The 26,596-nt window shown below is 36.6% G+C and overlaps 3 protein-coding genes across 3 annotated transcripts; all 3 read left to right on the forward strand.

Annotated features, from left to right (window-relative positions):
* Positions 1-6,942: 6,942 nt before the first annotated feature.
* Positions 6,943-10,279, forward strand: LOC121863053 (olfactory receptor 11G2-like). Its single transcript, XM_042361524.1, has 3 exons — positions 6,943-8,660; positions 9,221-9,433; positions 9,841-10,279. Exons 1-3 carry the CDS (start codon positions 7,953-7,955, stop codon positions 9,892-9,894), a joined length of 975 nt encoding a protein of 324 aa, XP_042217458.1. The 5' UTR covers positions 6,943-7,952; the 3' UTR covers positions 9,895-10,279.
* A 1,526-nt stretch (positions 10,280-11,805) lies between these two features.
* LOC121863054 (vesicle-trafficking protein SEC22b-like) lies at positions 11,806-19,325 on the forward strand. Its single transcript, XM_042361525.1, has 5 exons — positions 11,806-11,966; positions 12,302-12,411; positions 13,008-13,168; positions 13,669-13,815; positions 14,165-19,325. Exons 1-5 carry the CDS (start codon positions 11,892-11,894, stop codon positions 14,311-14,313), a joined length of 642 nt encoding a protein of 213 aa, XP_042217459.1. The 5' UTR covers positions 11,806-11,891; the 3' UTR covers positions 14,314-19,325.
* A 954-nt stretch (positions 19,326-20,279) lies between these two features.
* Positions 20,280-25,524, forward strand: LOC121863055 (actin-related protein 2/3 complex subunit 4). The gene is made up of 6 exons (XM_042361526.1): positions 20,280-20,392; positions 21,516-21,634; positions 21,970-22,122; positions 22,336-22,390; positions 22,931-23,101; positions 23,412-25,524. Exons 1-6 carry the CDS (start codon positions 20,390-20,392, stop codon positions 23,415-23,417), a joined length of 507 nt encoding a protein of 168 aa, XP_042217460.1. The 5' UTR covers positions 20,280-20,389; the 3' UTR covers positions 23,418-25,524.
* Positions 25,525-26,596: the final 1,072 nt, after the last annotated feature.

Genomic DNA, 26,596 nt, shown 5'->3' on the forward strand with positions numbered 1-26,596 from the left:
GTCCCTCACCGGAGATCATATGGGAACTTGGTGTCTATAGGAGATCGGGGAAGTTGCTCGTAGGAGACTGTGGAACTCCTCACCGGAGATCATGGGAACTGGTGTTTATAGGAGATCGTGGAACTTGCTCTGTAGGAGACCGTGGGAACTTGCTCTCTGTAGGAGACCGTGGAACTTTTTAGGAGACAGGAAACCTCAACGAGAGATCATGGGAACTTGGTGTTTATAGGAGATCGAACCTGCTCTGTAGGAGACCGTGGAACTTTTGTAGGAGACTGGGAACCCCCACCGAGATCGAACTTGGTGTCTAGGAGACGGGAAACCCTATAGGAGACTGGGAACTTGGTGTCTATAGGAGATCGGGAACTTGCTCTCTGTAGAACTGGGAACTTGCTTTGCAGGAGACCGGGAAACGTTCTAGAAGTAGACCAGGAAGTTTTTAGAGGAGACTGGGAACCTCACACCGGGAGATCATGGGAACTTGGTGTCTATAGGAGATCGGGAACTTGGTGTCTATAGGAGATCGGAGATCATTGCTCTCTGTAGAGACTGGGAACTTGCTCTTGTAGGAGACTGTGGAACTTGCTCCCAGTAGGAGACCTGGGAAGTTTTGTAGGAGACTGGGAACCCATCACTGGAGATCATGGAACTTGGTGGCTATAGGAGATCGGGGAACTTGCTCTCTCTCTGTAGGAGACCGTGGAACTTGCTCTCTGTAGGAGACTGTGGAACTTGCTCTCTGTAGAGACCGTGGAACTTGCTCTTGTAGGAGATCAGGAAACTTCGGTGTCTATAGGAGATCTGGGAACTTGCTCTCTGTAGGAGATCAGGAACTTGCTCTCTGTAGGAGACTGTGGGAACTTGCTCTCTGTAGGAGACTGTGGAAACTTGCCTCTGTAGGAGACCGTGGGAACTTGCTCTCTGTAGGAGACCGTGGAACTTGTCTTGTAGGAGACTGTGAACCCCTCAACCGGAGATCTGGGAACTGCTCTGCAGAAGACCGTGGAACTTGGTTTCGTAGGAGACCAAACTTTGCTCTAGAGACTGTGGGAACTTGCCCCGATAGAGACCGTTGGAACTCCCCTCTACGGAGATCATGGGAACTTTGTGGAGATGTGGGAATTTGCTCTCTGTAGAGACCGTGGAACTTGCTCTCTGTAGGAGACCTGGGAACTTGCTCCCCGATAGGAGACGCGGAACTCCTCACCGGAGATCATGGAACTTTGTAGGAGATGAATTTGCTCTGTAGGAGACCTCGGGAACGCCTCACCGGAGATCATGGAACTTGCTCTGTAGGACACCGTGGAACTTGTGCTCTGTAGGACACCGTGGAACTTGCTCTGTAGGACACCGTGGAACTTGCTCTCTGTAGGACACCGTGGGGAACTTGCCTCTGTAGGACACCGTGGAACTTGCTCTGTAGACACCGGGAACTTGCCTCTGTAGGACACGGAACTTGCTCTGTAGGACACCGGGGAACTTGCTCTCTGTAGAGACCGTGGGAACTTGCCTCTGTAGGACACCGGGAAACCCCTGCTCTGTAGGACACCGTGGGAACTTGCTCTCTGTAGGAGACCGTGGAACTTGGCTCTGTAGAGACCGTGGAACTTGTCTCTGTAGGACACCGTGGAACTTGTTCTCTGTAGGAGACCGTGGAACTTGCTCTCTGTAGGACACCGTGGGGAACTTGGTTCTCTGTAGGACACCGTGGAACTTGCCTCTGTAGGAGACCGTGGAACTTGCTCTGTAGGAGACCGTGAACTGCTCTGTAGGAGACCTGGGAACTTGCTCTCTGTAGGACACCGTGGGAACTTGCTCTCTGTAGGAGACCGTGGGAACTTGCTCTCTTAGGACAATGTGGAACTTGCTCTGTAGGAGACCGGGGAACTTGCTCTCTGTAGGAGACCGTGGGAACTTGCTCTCGAGGAGATGGGAACTTCTTTCAGGAGACCGGGGAACTTGTCTCTCTGTAGGAGACCGTGGGAACTTGCTCTCTGTAGGACATGGAACTTGCTCTCTGTAGGAGACCGTGGGAACTTGCTCTCTGTAGGAGACCGTGGGAACTTGGTGTCTGTAGGAGACTGGGGAACTTGCTCTCTGTAGGAGACCGTGGAACTTGCCTCTGTAGACACCTGGGAACTTGCTGTCTGTAGGAGACTGGGAACTTGCTCTGTAGGAGACCGTGGGAACCTGCTCTCTGTAGGAGACTTGGGAACTTTCTGTTTCCTGTAGGAGACTGTGGGACTTGCTCTCTGTAGGAGACCGTGGGAACCTGTTTCTGTAGGAGACCGTGGGAACTGTTTCTCTGTAGGAGACCGTGGGGAACTTGCTCTCTGTAGGAGACTGGGGAACTTGCTCTCTGTAGGAGACTGGGGAACTTGCTCCACTCGGGAACTGAACTTGTAGGAGACGTGGAATTTCTCTCTGTACGGAACGCACGATGGGAACTTGCTCTCTGTAGGACACCGTGGGAACTTGCTTCCTGTAGGAAACCGGGGAACTTGCTCTCTGTAGGACACCGTGGGAACTTGCTCTGTAGGAGACCGTGGAACTTGTCTCTGTAGGAGACCGTGGGAACTTGCTCTGTAGGACACCGGGGAACTTGCTCTCTGTAGGAGACCGTGGAACTTGCTCTCTGTAGGAGACCGTGGAACTTGCTCTCTGTAGGAGACCAGTGGGAACTTGCTCTCTGTAGGAGACCGTGGGGAACTGCTCTCTAGGAGACCGTGGGGAACTTGCTCTCTGAGGAGACCGTGAACTTGCTCTGGGTCCGTGGAACACTCCGTAGGAGACAGTGGAACACTCTCTGCAGGAGACGTGGAGTAGTCTGCAGTGCCAAACCAGGTTTTACTTCTCACAACCTCAGGGAGGCTTATTTTGCTCACTATGTGAGCTCTTATCCTTGTCATCCCCTCTCCCCTTGGGGTTGATGCTTCCCATAATCCTTCTCCTCCATGGGGAGTTGGTGTTCCTCACCATTACCTTCTTCCCTCTTCGGGAAGTTGGTATCCCATCCCATCCTCCTCGCCAGCTACCAGTTTTTGGTTGTTGGTTTCCTTCCCTCCACTTCTTACTTGCCACTCGCGTGGGTGGTCAGCATATCACCTTCGGGTGAGCAATTCACTTGGTAACCTAGCTACCATTGGGAATTCCAGGTACTCCTTCGGGGTTCGTGGTTTAGGGTTCCACGGACGAAAGGTTCGCCTTTTGGACGATTTGCCTGGTCTGATCCGGTCGCCAGACCTCAACGCGGTGATCGGTGAACATGAAATATCATATATAGCCAACTCTTAAAGAATTTAGGAAAGTTTCATGAGTACCATGCATTTCCCAATTCTTTTAGGAATTAGGATGGTGTCATTTCATGACTAGACTAACATCTCTATATATATATATATATATATATATATATATATATATATATATATATATATATATATATATATATATATATATATATATATATATATATATATATAATATAAATATATATATATATATATATATATATATATATATATATATAATATATACACATATATATATATATATATATATATATATATATATATATATATATATATATATATATACATATATATATATATATATATATATATATATATATATATATATATATATATATATATATATATATTATATATATATAATAAATAATATAATAATATATATATAATATTTGTTGTTGTTGTGTGTGTGTTGGTGTGTGTGTGTGTTTGTGTGTGTGTGTTTGTGTGTGTGGTTGTTTTGTTGTTTGTGTGTGTTGTTGTGTGTTACATATATATATATATATATATATATATATATATATATATATATATATATATATATATATATATATATATATAATAATATAATATATATATATATATATATATATATATATATATATATATATATATATATATATATATATATATATATATATATATATATATATATATATATATATATATATATATATATATATATATATATATATATATATATATATATATATATATATATATATATATATTCCCCCCCGAGTCCAGATTTTGCACAAAGTGCATTAATTGTCTATTATATGAATAATCCTGTAATGCATTCATATACTAAAGATAAGGTTTAAGGTGTGTAAAGCATATGCTCAGAGGAGATATTGTTCTTCAAACCCAAATTTGGCTTAAATCTTGACTATTTTCTTTTTATTTCAGTTTATGCTGCAACTGTGGCACAAGGCTTAAGAAATTTAACCAAGCTAGAATTAGGATTGTCCACTATGTTCACCATTTGCTACACATGGCAAATTGGTAACTGGTTTGTAGTGAATCAATGAGCAGCAAAATGTATATAGAAACGTCGGTACAAGAGAAAGTTGGCAGTTTTACTGTAAACTGTAAGTGTACAATGATACTGTAAATATATATATGTTCTCAACTATACAGTATGTTCATATTTTTATTGATAATTTTAATGCCTTTTTCCCAAATAAGCTGCTGCCGTGTTATATAGTACTGTTTAGTTTTCTTCAACTTTTTTAAATACCGATTAAACATAATACCAAATTGAAGAGTGGGAGCAGTGGGGCCTTCAGGGTTTGGGAAGCCCTGAACAAGAGTGACCTTTGGGGACTCTTACAAGTTAAGATATTTATCCGGTATTTCTGAATTAAACCACATTTTCGCTCAACTATTGTAACATTTCTATATTTATCTTTTATTCTTACTTATTTCCATGTTATTTAATATTAATTTCATGTATTGTATATAAAGGATTGTATTGTCATTTATTGCTGGTGTTATGTCATATTAATATACTGTACACTTAGTTATTGGTATCGAAAACAGTGGCTGACCAGTGCGGTTTGACTTAACGTATCCAATTGATTCACAGCTCATGAGGAGTCAAAACATCTTATATCCTTCTAGTGAATTTCAGTTGACTAATCATCATCTTCCCTGAGCTTATAGTCCATTTAGAATCTTAGAAGCCTATAGCCATTGAGAATTCTGTGCTGCCCCATATAAAAATATGTTCTGCACTCACCAGGAGCCTCACCTCATCACCTCCAGTGTTGACACATTAATTGGCTTACTCTCTGCACTACAGGACCTTATTTACTGCTAACGTATCTTGCATCTTTGTCTGTTTCATATATCAGGTAACATAACCCCAACCATTGCTCAAGACCTGGGGATATTGTCTCACCTCTCGTGTTTCTACGTGACTGGCGTAATACTCTTTCCTGTGCGCTTGTGGTGATCCCCCCAGTTTTTCATATACGTATATATATAGATATATGTTTGCTGTGTAACCGTTCTTTCTAAATTTACTAAAGTGTAAATAGTTATAAGTTAATTGTAGTTACCGTTGTTTTATACTTATTTGTTTACTTCACCTCATTTACCCTTGTGGAAAACAATAATATTTGAGACATTGTTTTATGTTATATAGAGAAGTTGAGCTGACCATCTCTTATTGAACTCTTTATCTCCTTACAGTTAAACTAAACAGGTCATCATAATTTTGAGATGCTTGATCATTAACAACTTCAATATATAAGAAAGGTATAAAAATGCATGTAATTAATATTTATTACTGAAACTGGAGACTTTTGCTTAATACCTGTACACTTTAAATAGATGCCATAGATAACAAAAATGCTCTTTCAAATGTGATGCTGTACACATTACATGATATAAGGATACAAAACATTAAAGCCAAGATTACTGAAAAATTATGGTAAAGGTAAGATATAACTTCAATTTAAATTCTCAAGTAACATATCTACAGTATATAAATATAACTTTGATTTTCTTGAAGGTAGATTCAGGGGTCATATCACTTTTTTTCACCGCTGATTGGCTCGTTAGGGCGGACGCTCACGTCTCTGTTACACTGTTGGCAAGTACTGGGCATGCACTGAAAGAGCTCGCACTCGGTGCCGTCACAACACTACCCTTTACTGATGCAGCTTAAGAGAAAAACTTATATCTAGTATCCATAATATTTCTTCACTTGAAAATTAATATATTTGGGAGTCCTGGGCATTGAACATGTAAAACGTTATAACAATGATAAACAAGAAAGCAATTTGACCAAGGATAGCCTACAAAGTCATCAAATGCTTATTTCTAGTAGGCTTCACTGAGTAATATATCGACACAAGTAAACCATTCGTTCTTTCCCAACTTAATTTTCTACAACACCAGTAGAAGTAGTGGCTTAGTGTAGATACTGGGTGATCATTTTTATTCGAGAATCCTAAATAAATTACATCAGTTGGGAACCTAATAGATTGCATAAATGTAGCCTAATGTTACAGAAAGACGTAACACATTAGTTGCGTTTAATGGTTTTCACTCGGTCATGCCATGGTGCTCACTGTGTTTGTGTTGTATTGGTGGTTTGATTTTGTGATTTTATATTTTCCTTTATTGCCTTCACCAATGGGCCTCTCTTGAATGTCTGAACCTGTGCTTCTAGTGACTAAGTCTGATCTTAACTTCACACTCGGTGCCACCACAACATTATCTGGCAGTTTAACGTGAAGCTGTGACACTTAGTGGGACGGCCATCCGCTAACTCCATGTATGTGTACATGATTGGGTAATGGCCTTTGAGGTTCTTTATAAAGTAGACAGTTGAAGGCGCTCTTGGTGCATGAGGTGATGAAGTGTCGATACCAGTTATACTGACCCTCTCTTGAACGTTTTTGACCATATAGATTGAACGTTTTCTTCCACTCAAACGTGTGCATCATCAGTTTTACAACGTAAACGTTTTCCTTACGTCATTACTTCGTCGTTAGTGTCGTAACATCTAACAAACGACTGGTTGAACGGAAGCTACATATTGCCCCAACAATTTAGTAAAATCCTGTGACATGTGCCTGGAGAAACACATTCCCCCACAGGAAGTCCTTAACATGCTGGCAGGGACAAACTGATAACCACAGCTCCCACTGCCTCTGTCGAATCACAACACACATAACATCACTGCTGCTGCTGCTGCTGGTGGTGTTGAGATAAACTAAGTGATCAAGTGTGGCGCTACTCAAGGTGTTAAAGGAATTTCAATATTTTTATGGATCTGATGAAGCTTATACAGGGTTCAATTTGACGCTACAATACATGTGCGATAAGTGTATGTGGAAGAGGAGACTGGAAGGATATTGGTGCTGCAGTACTCTCAGACAACAAGAAATAACATTTTGTCAAACCAACACTTTTTGTGTGTGGTGTTTGTTTTGGTGAGTCTGTGAGTCACTGAACACTTCTGAAGTGGAGTTACTGACGCCGAGGTGAGATGCACCTATTGTAACAAGGTCTTATCAATGTAAAGTGCTGTAAGGATATTTTTAAATATTATTTCAATTATTTCAATCTTACATATAGACGAAGAGAAAACAGTATACGTAGGACTTATATGTACGTACAGTACTGCAAATATTAAATAAGACTTAATTTCATTTATAAACGAGTGACCCATACAATACTGAGAAAAATATAAATAATTCTAAACATACCACTAAGTGAAATATCCAACTGAAAATATTGTAAGTGAATACATAACTTTAGGAACGTCTAAAATATGAATGTTTTAAGGTGGAGTGTGACCCACCATCACCTGGGAAACCCGTAAGATAACAAGAAATATAATGGAAACTTGAACCTTGGGAATCTACTGTACGTCTAATTTGTCATTCGAAAAAAAAAAAAATAAGCGACAAGATATTCATATATTTTACAAAGACCCGAAGTCCCGCTGAGGTAACAAAACATAACAGCTAAATAAATGCTCAAGCTTGTTCCTTAAGTTGAAGCAGCTCATGTTACATAGTGAAGTCGAGGAAATATATCTTGAAACTGACTTTTTAAGAAGAATGAAGCCGTGAGGTGTTGAAAACCCAAGTGGTCATTATTATTTAAAGACTTAAGTGAAATAATATGTCTCTAAACGATACTATGGTGGAGGGCAAGCACACTTTTGACTGCAAACTGTTGGTGTATGTCATGTTCAGTGCGGCGACGTTGGCTGAGTGTCTCCTAGCTGGGTACATAACCATCTGCAACCACGGTCTCAGGGAAAGACTCGCAACCTCATTCTCCAATTCACTAATCATCAGCATCGGGATTTTCTCTACGCTGTCATTCTTTTTCGGGGTACTGTTGTTAACGGTCCCTATTTTCAGCTATATGTCGCTGGCGGGATGTTTCGTCAGGATGGTTCAGCGTTACTTAAGTCTCGTGTCCTGCCTCACACTCACTTGCTTGGCTCTTGACCGTTATATAGCTATCTGTAGGCCACTCCGCTACTACAATCTAATTACTGTATTCCGCTGCCGTTTGCTCTGCTCTCTGTGTTGGATGTCCCCCATAATACTGCTGTTGTTGCCCTGCGTGGTGGAGCTACCGACGATGTGCAACAACGGACGCACCAATATGACCTTCTTGGTGGCTTACTCGGTCTTGTATACCATAGGCGCCTTCATCAACTTAGTCTTCTACGTCCTGGTGGCCCTTGAGTTCCGTTGGGATTATCGTACACAACCTCACAGCGACGATAAGGAGGCGACAGAGGCGGTGGTCCGATACAAGACAGCAAGATCAGCTCTCCTTGTATTTATGTTGTACGCTATCCTCTCCCTGCCTCATGTAAGTTCTATGTGTGAATCTGTGGGCGTGTGTTTGTCACCACCGACCATTTTACAGAAGTGTCATGTTAAGGATTTATATCATCAAAATATCATATTGGCCGGTGTTTATAAAGAGATTTTAAACTTGTTACCCAAACTAGGAATACAGAAGTGCAGTAGTGGGTCGCCCAGCAATAGATCGCCTCACTATACTGTACTTGTTTATCTTTACATTTTACTTTTATCCTCTTCGCCACTAATCGACTGTCGGTCACGTCTGCAAGTACTCCAGAATGCATCAATACCTGCGCCAGTGTTAGTCAAGTCTGTTTACACTCGGTGCTGTCACAACACTGAAGATAGTTCCAGAGTTAACAAATCTCACTCTAAAAAAGGGCGAGTGTTTGTCTCTGCAATTGTGAACTCTTGGAACCATCTACCAGTGTTGTATCGGCACCTAGTGGGCTCATTCAATACTACAGAGTTGGCTAACACTGGAGCAGGTACCGATACCGCGGCGAAAAGGATAAAGTAAAGTATATTTTATAGATCTTACTTTCACAGCCACGTTCCTTACAGACGTTGCTGCCACTGGCGTCACGAATACTCGGCCAGGATCTCGTACCGCAGCTGCTGGTGGATGGCGGCCATCTGATCCACCGCCTCCATCTTCTCCTCTTCCTACCTATGTACGCCTGGGCCAGTAACTCCTTCCTCGCTTCTCTTAAGGCCTGGGCGATTCACAGGTGGAGGAAGATCACCTGCAGCTCTCCAAACACACCAAGACTTGAGGTGAGATGGGTAATAATAAATACATTGGTTGTACGATTTTTGATCACTGCAATTCATGATTTTTTTTTATAACTTCTCTACAACTGTTTCTAATAAACTTTACTAAATATTCATAAAAAGTTTAGGGACGGTGATGCAATAGATTTATGGGTGCTACTACATCTTGCGGTCTACAACATAATTATTTACACTAGACTGTGGTCTACAACTTGCCCAATATTTTAGAATGTTTATTATCAAAACTCCTAGTTTAGTATTTTCAGGTTAGGTCAGGGAAAGGTAGACTAAAGATACGTGTGTATACAGCACGCTAGAGTAGCACTGATTTACTGTATTGCATGTCTCTTCAGAGAAGCGTATTTAAAGATCTCTTCATTTCATAGTCTCTCTTACTCATCTCTCATCAGATGGCGCCCAGAAAGGCCAGCTTCGTCGACAACACTTCGATAGGGACGTTGTAGCTACTGGTCTTCCATATTGTCTTTAAGCTCCCCCTGTAAATATCCACACGCAACCTATGAATCCATCACATACAGTAGGTCTTGCAGGTGTTCATTATAACTGACCTCTCAGTGAAGCTCCGGCGACAAGAACAGTTACCTTAATTAAATTGGGCGTAGCTTTGTAGAGAGGTCAATTGTCTCTTTATATGTATGTAATTATTATTAAATGAGGCGACCCCGTAGAGAAGGGATTAATATGACTATTCTTTGAATAGAACTGAATATTTACATAACACGTTGATATGAGTTATTAACTACTAAGCATTGTGAAGTACAAGTATTCGTCATTTATGTTGTACAGGATATGTGAGGTAATAAAGTTTTTTATATTTCTTTTTTGTGATGTTTTGTTTTAACATCCTTGTTCCCTTGCTCACACACACACGCGCGCGCGAGGTAAGTGTTATGCTAGGCCAACGCTAGGTTAAATTAATAGTAATAATAACGATTAATATACAATTTTTCAATATTTTAATCTCATTTATAAATGCAAACGATGATGTATATAATAATACATATAGTAATTACATGATTACCCAGCCCAAGGTCACTCGATAGCAACTGATGCAGCACTTCCGACTTCCGCCTCTTGATGCTTGTGGTCGGTAGTTTAGACAGATTAAAGTTACGGCTTAGATTAGTTATACATTATATACGTTTATAAATGTATTCAGATTTATTTAATGGCAAGATAGGTACTGTATATATGTATATATCATTAAATGGCCTTTTGATTTATTTCATATGCTTTTCTGTCCTCTTAATGACATTAAAGAATTTGTTTCTGAGTATTACAACCTGAAACGATAACTCACTTCCTTCCGGTACATTCTGGTAAGGAATCCCCGCTTAATTAAAATATTAAAATAACTCTGAATGCTCACGTCAGCTTGGTGCTCACACCTGGTGAGCGTATGTGTTAATGGTAAGTTGACCATGACAACACTTGGTGTTTCTTGTCCTTCATAATCCTGGGTTTTCTTTTGTCCTTCATTACTCTGACGCGTAGGAATTAATTTCAGGGTGGAAAAATTTATTTTCTGGTCTATTTTTAACATTGAGTGAAGGACAGCCCTTACTGTACTGTACATAAACATAATAGGCATATAAAGGCCTTCTGAAATCCGATAAACTATATTGATAAACTATAAGTAATTCTTCTAATCATTGATTTCCATTTGAGGGATATTTTCATAAGAAACATTTAATTTTGAACGAAGTTTGAAGTTTTACGTTAAGGTATTGTTTTATATTCTGTAAAAAAAAAAAGATAAAATCATTACTTAGCCAAAGAAGCATGGATTTTTGTGTTTTGGTAATGGAGATAGATGTAATTTATAGTAAAATTCAAACTAAAAATAAATATGAAGAATACTCTTAAAAACTCAATCTTTAGGTTAAATGAAGTTATTCCTAATTTGTTTATATTATTTATCACATTTAGTGTTTTTGAATTTCAGGAAAAGTGTGAGTTGTTCCATTCCTTCAAGAGATACTTTTTTCAGATGACGTGGCTTCATAAATCAATTCCTATTAGCTATAATATTATTTGACATATGTACAGTATTTCTTAATAAAAACTTGGGAATGAATGAGAAGGAAATAAGTTGTTAATACGAGTGTCATCAGAACACGTAATATTTCATCGCTTTACTTCAATCGGACGAGTGAACGACACATCACCCAAACCTCAATATTTCCACATTACAAAATAACATCTTTATACAAATAAACACCTCATTTAACTTAAAAAATAATGATATATATTCAGATAATAATTAAAAATTAAGTTTAATATAACTTCCAAAATATTATAAAGTACTAATTAAAAGGTATTGTTAATAAGATGAAGAATATCTGTATGGTGAGCCGTCTTTAACACAGCCACCAGCTGAGGGAGTTTGAGGCAGAGGAAGAATATTTTAGTTTTAGTTGTCATTTATTAACACATAATCATGGTTTTAATGGTCATGATAGCCAGAGTGAGTGACGGGCTCCCTCTAGCTGCATCCCTCCAAGATGACGAACAAGTAAGTAATATTTTATATCTTGATTAATGATATCCACTAAGACATATGTGAGAGTGAATTAAAATACCTCCTAGAGATGTATTTCCTTTTCCTAATTACATCATTAAATAAGGCAATTCCCAATAATTGTGTTCTATTGGCTCACGTCACACCTTATTTACGTATAATAATTTCACTTATTGGTCGGAAAGATCTCCATGAAGAGTTAAATAAGATGACGGAACTACTGACCAAAGGATTATTATTATTATTATTAGTTGTTGTAGTAGTATTCACTTCTTGTTAGATATATATATACAGCACCTTGTTAACATTAATATTAACAATGTTTACAGTCTGGTCGCAGTCTGGTGGATTATCAGAATCAAGCCAAGATGCTCTTCAAAAAGCTTACAGTAAATAGTCCCAACAGATGTACCATAGAAACTGGCCCGTATGTCTTCCAGTAAGTACAGTACCATTGTTAGTCGTACTCTTACACTGGCAGGTAAAATATTGGCTTTCTTTAGTTCATTATACTGTATGTTATATATCTTTCTCCTATTTGCTTTCCTTCCCTCATCCTCCCCTCTCCTATATTCTTTCCTTCCCTCATCCTCCCCTCTCCTATATTCTTTCCTTCCCTCATCCTCCCCTCTCCTATATTCTTTCCTTCCCTCATCCTCCACTCTCCTATATTCTTTGCTTTCATTCCCCCTCCCATCCTTTTTTTGAGGTTCTGTGCCTCTTCATCTTCTCTCCACAAGACCTGATAGTATAGCATTATTTTGTCATATATGTATGAATATACTGTACAGTGAAGCTTATATTTAATGGACTATGTGGAGAGGAAAGTCCATTATATCGAGGGACTGATATATGTGTAACCTCCATCTAATGAACTACTTATAGATGAAAAGTCCGTTATATCGAGGGTTTGTCAGATGTGAGAACTCCCAGATGTGAAAACTCCCATTATATGGAGATAAGTTCATTATATAGAGGTTTCACTGTACGGTACAAACTTTTTCAGGTTAGTAATTGATACATAATTTCTTTCAGCCTTATTATTGAGAATGGAGTGTGTCATTTGGTGCTGTGTGAGAGAGGGTACAGCAAAAAGACTGCTTTTACTTTCCTAGAAGAAATGTCCTCCGAGTTTACACTCCAACACGGACCCAAAGTTCCACAAGCGACCAGACCATACTCCTGCATTGAGTTCGGTAAGATGATTATTATTAATTAACATTTTTCAGATGGATCTTTTACCCTGTGTTCTGAAATACCGAGTGTAATATTACTTTTGATAATTAATACATCCCGTCTCCTGGTATCAAATCTCCTATTAATATATTAAGTGCAGTACAATAGACTCTGATGATTTGATTTCTGTAAACATAACAACTATATGGTTTAGGGTCATTTTCCATGCTTGTGTGGGTTAGGCAAGCATAACAGTACAGTAGTATTAGTTCATATAATGCTTTACATTTTGTATATATGTTATTGCATAAGTAGTTTCTACATAGGTCATTGATCGTAAATTTTCTTGACCTCAGTTTCAGGGAACAGTTGATATTGACCTAATTTCCTCTCAGTAATTAAGTTATTCTGTTGTATTTTACCATGTTAATTAAATGGACATATTTCTACATTTTACCATGTTAATTAAATGGATATATTTCTGCATTAAGTAACTTACAACTCCACATCACATTCCCAGACACATACATCCAGAAACTTCGTCGGCAGTACAGCGACCAGCGAGGCCGACGTCACTTGCATCAACTAAGAGAAGATCTGAATGATGTACAGAGAATCATGATGGACAACATTGATGACGTCTTACAGCGAGGAGCAACTCTCTCAGGTACAAGGATGACATGTATCATTAGTGAGGAACAACACACAGGTACAAGGTCAGGTAGTGACACACATCATGAGCTAGGAAGAACTCTTTCAGGTATGACTCTGGAGATTTTAAATAATAAGAGATATCACTGGATGAATTCCCTTCTGACTCTCATGACAGCAGTACAGGGTAACATTGCATTAGATTGGTGTGGGTGTGAGAAGTGAACAGTCTTGGGGGTAGCTGGCAGTCAACTCCTATCACCTTTCCTTACATCATAACTGGAAAATATTTGTACGGTATCCGTAAAGAAATTTTTTTAAAATTCTTTTACAAGTAACATAAAGCTGCTAATTTTTTATTTCAGATTTAGAGACGAAGGCAACTGGACTGTCAATTATGTCCAAAAAGTACCATAAAGATGCTCAGTATCTGAACATGCGGTCAACGTTTGCCAAGATCGCTGCCGGTGCTGTCGTCACTCTGGTGTTTATTGTTTACTTCTTTGTCTTTTGAAGACCTTGTGATAGTGTTTCATTTCTTCTTTTCCTGTAAGGTTAGGGATTTAAGGCTTGTAGTTTATTGCACCTTCTTTTGAATAAAATTAAAAAAGATTCTTTCCAAAGTTGGTGGGGTTTCATGAAGAAAATTTTTCATTTAGTTATATTTCATTCCAGTATTTATGGTAAACCATCAGTAAGCAGATTCTAAAGATGATCAGTTGTATAGCTAAAAGATTAGTTTAGTTGCTGAGATGAATGGATAGCAGCTCTATGAACCATTATCACGAGCTAGCTGGGACAAGAGTAAGTAGCTAACTTTGTGATGATCTGGACTTACATCCAGAAGGGAATTGGCTTGAAACACTCAAGTCTCCATATGTCTAGATACAGTACTGTACTGCTTTGCTTACACGTCACGATGTACTGCATATTAGTTTCTTCCACTTCATTGTGGCTACAGCTATCACACTTAAAATTGTAAAATGGTATTATTTTATGTGAATTGTGACAAATTGTTTCATGGAAAAAGATTAAACACGGTAATCACATAAGATTTTGACATGAGAAAACTATTTTCCTTAAGGTGTAGGTTAGGTTACAGTATAAGCAGATCAGTGATATATGTGTGGGCGTCTCACCATAGATTTGTCATATACATATAAATAAATTTGTGCACACGAACAAAATGTAAGTCCTGTATATTGTAGTTACATACAAAAAGCCTGTGTCCCGTAAGGGAAGTTATGCTGCACTCTGTCTTAAAAGAAAGAAAAAATATTTATTGGTCACTTATACAGGTTTATGAGAATAAGAATACTGTAGCAAATATTACTCTGCAGTGATGAACAAACTAGAAAACACAATGTACTTTTACATTTACTCGACACAAGATAAACCTTCTGGTGTAAAATGCAATACAACGCTAGTTTTTCATCCTCTGCCTAGATGACCCACCATACTGCCTCTTGGTTTATTTAGATTAATGTCTCCAAGAAAGAAGGCAGTGAAGGCAACCACTGTATTATTTTAGTCCAAAACCAACACCTAAAAAATAGTAAATTTCTAGAATGTTTTAATTGTTTTTTGCCACTTTATGAAGGTGCTAATGGTTAATTACTGATTATTTTGAGATCATTTTGCTAGTGAGCAGCTTCAGATTTACGAAGTGATCTATTTTACATACTTAGAATGACTTATAAATTTATTATGAAATTGTGATAAAACAAGGAAAGTTTTTCTGTACTTTATAGTCTTTGATTTATGGTGATTCAAGCAGAGTTTATCATTTGCATCAGTGTCCACCAACCCCCATTATTATTATTTAGTTTTCCAAATAAAAATAATACATTGATACATTTAGTAATTATTATTATTAATCAAATCCTTAAAATTTTAAAATTAATATCTGTTCTATATTTCCCTAAAAAGTAATATGGGTAGTTAAGTCATACAACAAATTAAATGTTTCACAGCAGTGACTTAATGTTTTCAAAATTCTCTCAAACATCCTTATGTGAGAACAGTGCTTGGATATACAGTAAATAAACATTGGAGTATTATTGAGGACCTAACTTAAACATTTTTGGCAAATAACATTATTCCAAGATGTTTAGAAAGTTTAATTTTCCCTTGGATTTACACTTTTTATATATATGGATAATTGAACTTGTATGTAGTTTTGGTATGACTGGACATGAAGTTTGTATTTTTCTGTTCCTCTACACAGTAGCACCTACGGGATTCCCTCTGTGCCCAATAAAATCATCTGGCATTAAAAGTGGCGACCTGGTAGTGAAGAGATTAATTTAGTTATAGGTCTCATGAGTTTGTTGGTTAAAGTTTGACTATGAACCTACAACATTAACTGAACTCTGTGAAAATATGCTTCATGAGGTATAAGACTCCCTGAGTAGCAGTAAGGGTTATAGGTACTGTACTCAATATCTTTTAAGCACACACATACTCACTCACTGGTGCAACATTTGTGGGAGATATAAAGGATAGCTTTCCGCGCTTTACTCCTCACGCACCTTAGCCCATTTACCTACGGATGCAACCGTTTTCTGGCATACTACTACCTTAAATATCTCCTCTCCTACAGTACTGATGATTACCTTATGGGGACTTTTTGTAAACACTTGTTGTCCTCATTTTAAGCTCGTCACAACTTGTATTCAAATTAGTCGGTACACACTGTTCCCAATTTATGATAGGAACTATTTACATATTCTCAAGTTTAGATAACTTTTTTTCCATACCCATTGAATTATTACTCATTTTGTTTCAGCATATTTGTTGAATATAATTTAGATGTACAGTATACTTTTCTTTTAATAAGAGAAATAGATTACTGGTATTAATGAAGTAACCAGATGCAGTGTATGTCTTTACTCATATGACACCTTAAGAGGGTGAAACATCATTGAAACTCACTAATGATAATATACTGTAACACTTGATTATTATTTACAACTACACTTTACTTTTATATTGAATTTAAGTGAAAACCAGCAGAAATATATATTAGATGATGATGTAGATAAATTTCAGATTATTTTGTCTTGGTGTTGAATTATTGAAGACTGTATTGACCTGATGACAGTACAGGGTTAATTACTCGCTGGTAACCCCACAGTATAATTAATGTTAGTTATTTATGGTGTATTAGTTTTTACGTGTTTTCAGTGAAGGCTTTGGTGTTATTTTTGCAAGTGTTTCTGTCTCTCCCTCCCTCTCTGTCTCTCTCTGTTTCTCTCCCTCTGTCTCACTATCTCTCTCTCTCTTGTTTATTGTCTTGTAACAGTCACTGTATTAGTGAAATTCTGGGTCTACCTGCAAGTGAATTACCTTGTGTTATTATGTATTTACTGGTGTGTGTGTGTGTGTGTATATACATTGATACAACCATACACACACACTTATAGCTGTAGTCTTCAAACTGTAGGAAAGGGTTGTCTCTCCCCCATGCAAAGTGTGAGCAGCCACCCACACTCTGAGTGGTATGCTTAGCTGAGGGAATGCTTGCCCTTTCAAATGGGCAAGCAGTGGAATTGTCCCTACTCATCACTTCATCAACTGCAGCATCAAAATTAAATCACTAAATTAACTTAAGTAGTCAATCGCTGTTTTGTAATTTATATGCGTAAAAATTTTCAGTTTCATTTCAATAACCTCAGTTTCTCCACGTCTATGTTCACAGTAATGATACACCAACACACCACACACTGGCCAGCAACACGTGCAGTATCTACATTACCTAACAATTTCTCTCATCCTCATCGGTTGTCTTACTATCGGGGTGATGAAGTTTGTCAGCTAGAAATTAATACATAAAATATTATCAGTAGATTAGCTCTGTGTAATTCACTTTAATAAATAATTTATCCTGTATATATAAAGGCAATGGAGAAGTCGCTTAAATGTACCTCTACCCAAGGTTCTCTGTATTGACAATAAAAACCACTTGGTAATTTGTTACAAAACTCTGATCTTGAATTGTATAGTGTTAAAATTTGTGGCTTTAATACTGTTTTCCTCTACATAACACTATTTCAGCCTACAGAAATTCTTTCTTCTACAGTAGTGACTGGCCATGTTTGAGCCAATCATAATTGTAAATACAGTATATGGGAATAAAACATGTAATAAAACCAATGAAATTCAATTTAATGAAATGGCCTTGTTAGTTATTGTTTGTTCAAAGTCATGAGAACCATATTGAATTTTTTTGGTCTATGCTCTATTATGGTGATTGTCTATGCTATGCTTTACCAGTGGCTAGTGTATAGCAATACATAACATCATCTATGAAGAGAAAGAAGTGTTTTATCTGTGAGTTAGCATTGTTGTTCTGGCCATCAAGTGATGAGGACATGAAACAGTTTTCAATTGGTCGTGGATATTGACGTTCTTATTTCCAAAACATTACTTCAACAATTAATGATATACTGTACTGTACTACACTTTTTTATACATGAAAATTTAACAACATGTACAGAGTGTAATTTAACAAAGAAATCTCAAAGGCGTGGTCACCCTCACTTAATCAAAACCACTCTTTGTAACCTTTGTGTATCAAGACTATAAGATACCCAGGGACAGGCATGGGCAACGCCTTCCCGCAGTTTAAGACTATGGCTGTTAAACTCACACATACATACATGAGTTAATGAAAAATATTAAAGGATAATATTACTATAGATATGTGGAATAGAATTTAAAGGAGTGCAGTTTTTCTCTCATCTTGATAGTTCCTGTTTTATGCATTGAATTAATTTTACATTACTGCTGTGAGGTCTTCCCTGGTCAGTGCACATACCTTGTGTATATTGTAATGAAGTCTTAGATATACTAACTTTTGTGTAAGGTTAAAGGAAACTATATGCTGCTGTTTGATCATGTATCGATTTTGACCGTTTTTGTGACTCGTTGCTTATAAAGGTGTTTAATAATGTATTTAGATAAGAATGAAGTGGATATTTACCTTTAGATATCAGTTATTTTATTTGTGCTTGTGAGAAGTTTATAGTCATCTTATTGTATTGTGTGTGTAAAAAAATCTATGAATCATAATTTTTACTAAACATCTTTTCTACGGCCTTTTGTTACTCTGTGTCGTGGAGAATCTCTGAAAATATAAGAATTTTTTAACCCATTCTTTACCACAACCATAAGTGAAGGACTGTACGTGCAGCCACACACAACACTGCATTAACACTACACCTTAGTTTGCAGTAAAGGAAGGGTTATGTACAATCGCGGACAAACGTTCATTCGCAGCGGTGAAATTGCATCACTGGAATGAGTCTCCGAACTGACTTATCCTAACTGTTATATCTCGTTTAGGGTCGATGCTGAGGGAGTGATCTTTTGACCCCGACTGTACTGTATTAGTAATTGTAATATTCTCTGCTCCAGACTAAACATTTAGCTTGAGTGATCAGGTCATTTTTATGTCATTGAAATGCTGTTTAAAGAAGTGATGAACATGTTACGGTTAAAGAAAAAAATTATACATTTATATAACGAATTCTTTCTCTATCCTATAACATTACTGTACTGTGTTTATGTCTCCCAGGAAAATGCGAGCGAGAGGAATTGGGTTGTTGGATATTGCCTTGCCGTCCCAGCCATGGGAAGCGTGTAGGTGGATATGTGTGTTTGGTGCAATTATTGAAGGTAATCATCTTTAAATCTTAGGCAATACAAGGCAAATTTGTTGATACATTAAGGAAAAAATATCTTGAGAATGATCCAGTGAACTTCAAAGATTTCCTGCAGAATAATATATGGAGCTTGTGATGTAAGTTTTTTTTTTTTTCTTATTAATCATAAGAAAATGTACCATGACCCATTAGTAAATGTTAAGGTATGAATTTGTAGATGCAATACTTTGTTGCCAGGTTCAGGTGTTGTAATTACTCTTGAATGCCTGTATAATATATGATGATAAATATAATGGTCAAATAACATAATTCAGCATTATTATACTAAAGGTTAAGTTATGTATCTAACGAGGGAATAACAAATATAAACATGAGTGTGGCTGTCCTTGGAGTGTGTGTCATCTCTTTATTTATCATTTTTCATTTCATGTATTTTTTTTTCACCCGGCTGATATAACTACCAGCGACTACTTCACTTCTTAATATTCTAATCAAAAGTGTACAAAGTTTAATTAACTTTAAATTAGAGAGAAAATATAAAATTAATTATTATTGACTAAAGTTTTATGAAATTTGGCCATAAATTTGCAAAAGTAGTCATGTAAACAACTGCACAACGTGTTCGGGTATAAATAATTTTTTATATATACCATATTAATTCAGATATTTACCCACACTAATAATATTCAGAAAAAATATATGTGTTAATTATTCAGTATTAATATTAAATATAAATAAGATTATACAGTGACAAAATCAATATTGTGTTTATAATTTGTTAAAGTGGTTGGTTATTACGAGGCTTAAGTCAGAGTCGGGAATCGGACAGACCGGGTGTACCCGAGATAAGTGACAGGAAGCTAACTACATTTAACCCTTGTTTGATTGACACTCCTTCTCTTCTACCAATAATATTCACCAATTATGGTAAGTTAAGTGGAAGTTTAATGGTAGGTGATTGAAATAGAGGTGTATGTTAACGGCTAGACTGTTAACTGTGGCTGTGGTTGTAGTTTGAAAGGTCGAGGCTGGTATGAATCACAGGGGTGTTCACTCCTCCCAGGTGTGGTGCCCCAGTTGTTTCCCTCCATAACCACTAAATATTACCCTAAAACTCTACAATATAACCTTATTTACAGTATTGAATATTTATTATATGCTTTTTTAGTGCAATGAAGCTCTTATCAATTTAAGTACTGCTGTGGTAAAAGAATGAGGAATGTTGCTATATACCGTATCTATATTTTTTTTTCACATGTCTTTCAAACGTGTGTACATTATGTTTTACAAGGTCTGTCTTTTGTAAATTGATGGTGATGTAAAAGAATGACCCACCCTTACTATCTATGACTTTTGATTTCATAAAGTTGGCAGGGCTTTGAAGTCGAGGGAATTTGTAGGGTAAAAAACACAACAAACTGACCTAACCAATCCTAAGAAAACCTGACCCAACATTATCTTACCTATGAGTTTGTCTCTGCATCAAAACCAAACAAGTTTATCTTCACAGTTATGGCAGTCAGCACCACACTGGACACTTTAAGGCAAAATTGGCTCATGTCTACCCCAGGAATTATAATTTATGTATTTTAATTTTCCTGTTTTTTGCTTATGGCATTTTAGGTTTACTGTATATCTTTTAAAACAACAAAATAAACCCACTAAACCTAATCTAACCAAATCTCATCTATTCTAATTTAATTTAATTTAATCTAACCTACCTAACCTAACCCTGGGTGAGGAAGAGGTTTAAGATTAAAAGTTTCGGATAAAGTAAAACCTCCATCTAACGAACTATATAGAGACAAAAGTCCATTATATCGAGGGTCTGTTAGATATGAAACCTCCATCTAACGAACTATATAGAGACAAAAGTCCATTATATCGAGGGTCTGTTTGATGTGACACCCCTCATCTTACTGATTATATGAAGAAGGAAGTTCATTATATAGAGATTTCACTGTAAGCCAATTTTTGTATAGTGAACATTGGTATAGTCAGGGATAACTGTATTTTGTCTGAATGAATGATTTCAATTTGTGTTTTTCAGTCTGCCACCTTACGTCCTTACCTGAACGCAGTCCGACACACACTCTCAGCTGCGATGTGTCTCCAGAATTTCAACTCACAAGTGGTAGAAAGACACAATAAGCCTGAAGTAGAGGTTAGGTAAGTGTCAATCAAATTATCTACTGTTGGGTAATTGTCCACTTTAGTTCATCCACTGTGTGCTAATTTATTGTAATGACAACTGTTTAATGCATAGAATCCAGATGTAATGGAGAACAAGATGAAACTAAAGTAAATTAAACCTACTGCTTTTTTCTTTCAATATTTTCCTAGATTCTTTATACTGTTCCTTTTTTTTATAAGTAGATTTATTACTTATAGCCTCTCATTACTTCAGTCACTTTACAGTCATGTTTCTACCTGTAATGTGAGTATATTTAAGTTGTGGGAGTTATCAGGACCAGCATTTGACTTATATACCTTTCAACCCACAGATCCAGTAAGGAGCTTTTGATGACTGCTGTTGTGGTTAGTCGAAATGAGAAAGAGAAAGTGCTCATAGAACCGTCCATCAACTCCATTAGGATCTCAATCTCTATTAAACAAGCGGATGATATTGAGCGTATCCTTTGTCACAAGTTTATGAGGTGATTATTGTGTTGTGTGTATGTGTTGTGGTGTGTGTGTGTGTGTTGTGTGATATGTGTGCACGTGTAGTTTGAATAAATGAATAAGGTTGGATAAGCAATGAAGACTGTAGACAAAATATTTATTGCTTAAAGTACCACAATATCTGACATTAATGTTTACACAACTGACAATTAGTGCTTATGCATCTAACATTAGTGTTTACCTTGCAGATTTATGATGATGAGGGCTGAAAATTTCATCATTCTCCGGAGAAAACCCGTCGAGGTTGGTTGAATTTTATTTTTTTTTTTGGTGAATTTGAGAATATTGTCACCCTGTATTGTTTTTTGGGCTTCATTATGCTTAAACAGAGTAGAGGTTTATGGTTTAATCAAGATGGCACCAATGCAGGAAAGGGTTCTTATTATACTGTACCTGAAAGTTTATCTCAGGAAGGGGCTTTTATGCTTGAAATTTTATCTATAATGTTAAGTGACTGATTGGAATATTATTGAATTACAGTATTCTATTTTATATGTCTGGACTATCCCTAAGTTTATTTATTTGTTAATTTATTTATTTATTATGCATGTCTACTTCTTGCTCAAAGTACTTTATATGCAGTAGTAAGCCAGGTAGAATTAATACGTGGGTTAGGGCTGCTCTTGATGCCAGCCATACTGCACCATGGTGGGGAAGGGACTGGGAGTGTGAAAGGCTTGATTCTTCTTTTACTATGAATATTAAGGCCTTGTGATTGTTATATGGAAACAGGTAACAGTATCAACACTAGATGATGACTAATGCCCTAATCTTACCTCACAGAGCTACGACATATCGTTCCTCATCACCAACTTCCACACAGAGCAGATGTTCAAACACAAACTGGTAGATTTCGTCATTCACTTTATGGAAGAGATCGACAAGGAAATTTCGGAGATGAAGTTGGCAGTAAACGCACGAGCCAGAGAATGTGCCATGGAGTACTTAAAAAGGGTAAGAACTTTTGTGATGTGATTATTTTTGTTCCTCTTACCTGAAAGCTTAACTCGCCAGACTATAGCCATTGTGACCAAGGTCTTGTCTCAATAGTGTGAAAACTTTTGAAAAAATGTGATAATGATAAGGAAGTCCCATTGTTAGTAATTAAGGACAGTCTTACTTTGAGTTCATATGTGGTGCAAAGAAATCAATATTTATTTGACTTTTTCCTCACATTATTATATATTCAATATTAACTGTACTGCCCCATCCTCAAGAAAATATAATTTGAAATATATTTAATACGTGGTTTTTATCTTTTCAGTTCTGAGTGGTAATAACAATGCTAGTGGTAAATACGGCTATCAGTCAAATCATTAGAGGTTCCCAGGGCAGGAGGCAGACGACCCCTTGTATCTCTTCCATCACCCAGCATCTCATGTGTGAAAGATGAATTTTATGAACTTAACTTCTCTGTGTGATGTATTGATGATAATTTACCAAGGTCTGTACATGCTTTAATATGCAGATTACAACTTCTTTAGTTAAGACAACATACCATACAATTGAGTGAATTTTAGTGGTTGCACAAATTCCTTATGAGATGTAAACTACAGAACTTTGAGGGTTATTATAGCTGTGAAGGAAGTAATTGTTGTGAAGAAAATAAATGGAAGGGCAATTTATTATTTACTTTGGTCATTTGTTGAACCTTTAAACCATTCCAGAGATCTGCAGAAAATATAATTTGAGTGTTCTATTTTATACTATATTTACTGTTGCAGGTTAGAAAACTGGGTAATGTACCGTAAGATAAATGATGTACTTTTATAATGGTTGTCAGTCAAAGAAGTCACTAGTGGAAGATGGACGTTGTATTTCATTTGTTTTTCTTTAGTGTCACTGATGCTCTCTTGTTAATTACCCTCATTAAATGTATGATATATTGATTTGTTTATGAATAGGTAAGCCATTTGCTCAGTGCTAGAAGTGTCAATTTTGATAATGATAACTGGAGAATTTTTAGAATTAAAGTAATGATTTTAACTGCAAATGGTGCTTGGCTCAGAGTCCTTAACACTTGCTAACTCTTTGTTGAGCCACATCAGACGAGAAGGTTTTAGACACAAGACCCTAACAGTGCTGCTACAACAGGATATCTTAGTCACCTTCCTGTGTTTTGTAATTATATCAATATTATTCAGTGCTGTAAAATGCCGGTTGGTGATTGCTGCACCTTCTTGTTATGTTGTGGTTATATAGAGACACGTACTACTGAAGGAAGGTTGTTTACACCTGGCAGATAATGTTAGAACATCTTATGACCTGCAGCTGGTTAATACGTCATATTTTCTGCTCTAGGTCATAATTGTTGGGAAGTCTATTCAGTTTCTTAGCTCAAGTTTTAATAATTAATGGCTCAATATAATAACACTGTACTGTACATGCCATCTTACATAATAAGAACTATTGTGATTACTGTAAAAGTTAATCGTTTGAGTCTAAATGAAAACATTCTATAACCAAATTCGTTTATAATGCTAAGTAATTTTAATACCTAATATGTATTCCTGTTAATGACTTGAACTTGAAGAGGTTTGGTGTTTTTTGCTTTTGAAATTAATTCACATCACTTTCTTTTCAAACTCCTTATTTCTTATCTTTGTAATGTGAACAAAGAGAAAATTTTGGTTAGCCTAACATGTGCCCTATTTAGTAAACCATACAGTATATATCTAAAGTTTAGATCTTAAGGCATAACAGAATCATTTGTCATTATCATTCAGCGAACAAATGCAGTCGAGGTTTACTTTCCATAGGTCAAGTACAGAATTCCCTCGGGAGGCTCCGACACAACCACATTCATGACTGGAGACGACACAAGCTAACACAACCGAGCGTAATGAACTTAAATTATTTTCAGGTTAGATTAGGTTAGGTTAGTTCATGTCATCTACTGTCATATGTGATTGTCGTTGTCAACCTGGGGGAGCTCTATGCCAAGGGAAGGTATGTTATTAATAAGGAATATTTTCAATACCACTATACCGGTCTTTTGTGGATTGTGTTGTATGGTACACCCGCCTAATGGTTTATCTTTGCTATGATTTTTCTACCTTTGTGGCCTCTTGTAGAGTGTCTTTTTTATCTTGGATGTTTAGACAAGTAAAACCATATTAAAATTTTATTAATTTTCACATATACGGTGAAACCTTTATTTAACGGACGAAATGAAGAGGAAAGTCCATTATATCGAGGGTCCATTAAATGTGACCCCCCCCACAAGTAATGGACTGTATGGAGTGAGAAGTCCGTCATATAGATGATTCACTATAGTATTTGCTTTTATATTTTGATTTATGATTGATATATTAAGACTATTAAGTTGTTTTTGGCTCCTTTGGGCTTTATGTTGAAAAATATATGTTTAAGAATTACTGTTTGTGTGATTAACTTTTTCCTTGGATGAAACAAGAACTAAAAATATGTATCTACTGTATATATAATTATGACTTATCTTCCTACTATGAAGCAAGTTAAATAGTTAGGTTAGGTTGTGTTTGCATAGTTAATTCTGATGTTCCATGATGCTTGGGTAAAGACTTCCTGCTCTTTGACTTATCAGGTGGGGCAACCATTCTTGCTACCCCAACCCATTGAGTAGCTTCCATTGTATGTGTGATAATAAACTATGGTTCATCCCCAAGAATCAATACTGTACTTGTAAGTCAGGGTTTGGTTCTTATGTTGTATAAGTCACAGAGAAACATGTTAGATCTGTACTGAGTCAATTGCCATCATATTAAACCGTGTATATCCATAATTTTTTATGAGATAAGCTAAGGTGATCAAATACTGGAGATAAGGATGTTATCAGTCAACAGGTGAATGTCACAGACTCATGTACAGTATTGAGGGCATATGTGTGTACTGTATATAGAAATGTTAAATAATTGTTCAAGCCAAATGTCTAATTCTGCACACACACACAGGAAGGGGAGAGCTTGAGGATGCCATTACATTCCTTGTCTTCAGTCTTGGCACACACTGATATATATTCTCCATGTTAGATTATTCAAGCAAGGAGATATAATTCCAGTGGTTTTGTGAATTTACTGTAGTGAACTGATAAAAGAAAAATTGCCAAGTAAGCCTTAAACACGTTTTAAATTAGTAATGTTTATTATATATTTGTGGCACCTATTGAAATATTGCATAACATTTGATTATGCAATTCTTTAAATACAGTTAAAGTGAGATTTTTAAACAATATCATCAAATATTTGTTATCATTTATTTAGCAAGTAACTTAAAAATCACATATTGTATTCTAAATTGATAACAGAATATTAACATCTGTTCATTTGATTAATTGACAATTGTTATATAAGAATGATATAATCGGTTAAATTATTTGGCTAATGCAAGTGAGTCATTGAAGAGTCTTGCACAACTTTTGAAATTAGAACAAAAATAAATAGTTTAACAAGTAGTCTATGTGTAAAATAA

This window comes from Homarus americanus, unplaced genomic scaffold (assembly GCF_018991925.1).
Source record: "Homarus americanus isolate GMGI-L3 unplaced genomic scaffold, GMGI_Hamer_2.0 scaffold54679, whole genome shotgun sequence".
NCBI lineage: Eukaryota > Metazoa > Arthropoda > Malacostraca > Decapoda > Nephropidae > Homarus > Homarus americanus.

Bases quoted from the DNA above. Each gene is read 5' to 3' on its own strand.
- LOC121863053 (XM_042361524.1), top strand. From the start codon at position 7,953: ATGTCTCTAAACGATACTATGGTGGAGGGCAAGCACACTTTTGACTGC. The intron at 8,661-9,220 runs GTAAGTTCTATG...CGTTCCTTACAG, and splicing joins CTATCCTCTCCCTGCCTCAT to ACGTTGCTGCCACTGGCGTC. The intron at 9,434-9,840 runs GTGAGATGGGTA...ATCTCTCATCAG, and splicing joins CAAACACACCAAGACTTGAG to ATGGCGCCCAGAAAGGCCAG.
- LOC121863055 (XM_042361526.1), top strand. The intron at 22,123-22,335 runs GTGATTATTGTG...TTTACCTTGCAG, and splicing joins CTTTGTCACAAGTTTATGAG to ATTTATGATGATGAGGGCTG. The intron at 22,391-22,930 runs GTTGGTTGAATT...CTTACCTCACAG, and splicing joins TCCGGAGAAAACCCGTCGAG to AGCTACGACATATCGTTCCT.
- LOC121863054 (XM_042361525.1), top strand. From the start codon at position 11,892: ATGGTTTTAATGGTCATGATAGCCAGAGTGAGTGACGGGCTCCCTCTA. The intron at 13,169-13,668 runs GTAAGATGATTA...TCACATTCCCAG, and splicing joins ATACTCCTGCATTGAGTTCG to ACACATACATCCAGAAACTT. The intron at 13,816-14,164 runs GTACAAGGATGA...TTTTTATTTCAG, and splicing joins GCGAGGAGCAACTCTCTCAG to ATTTAGAGACGAAGGCAACT.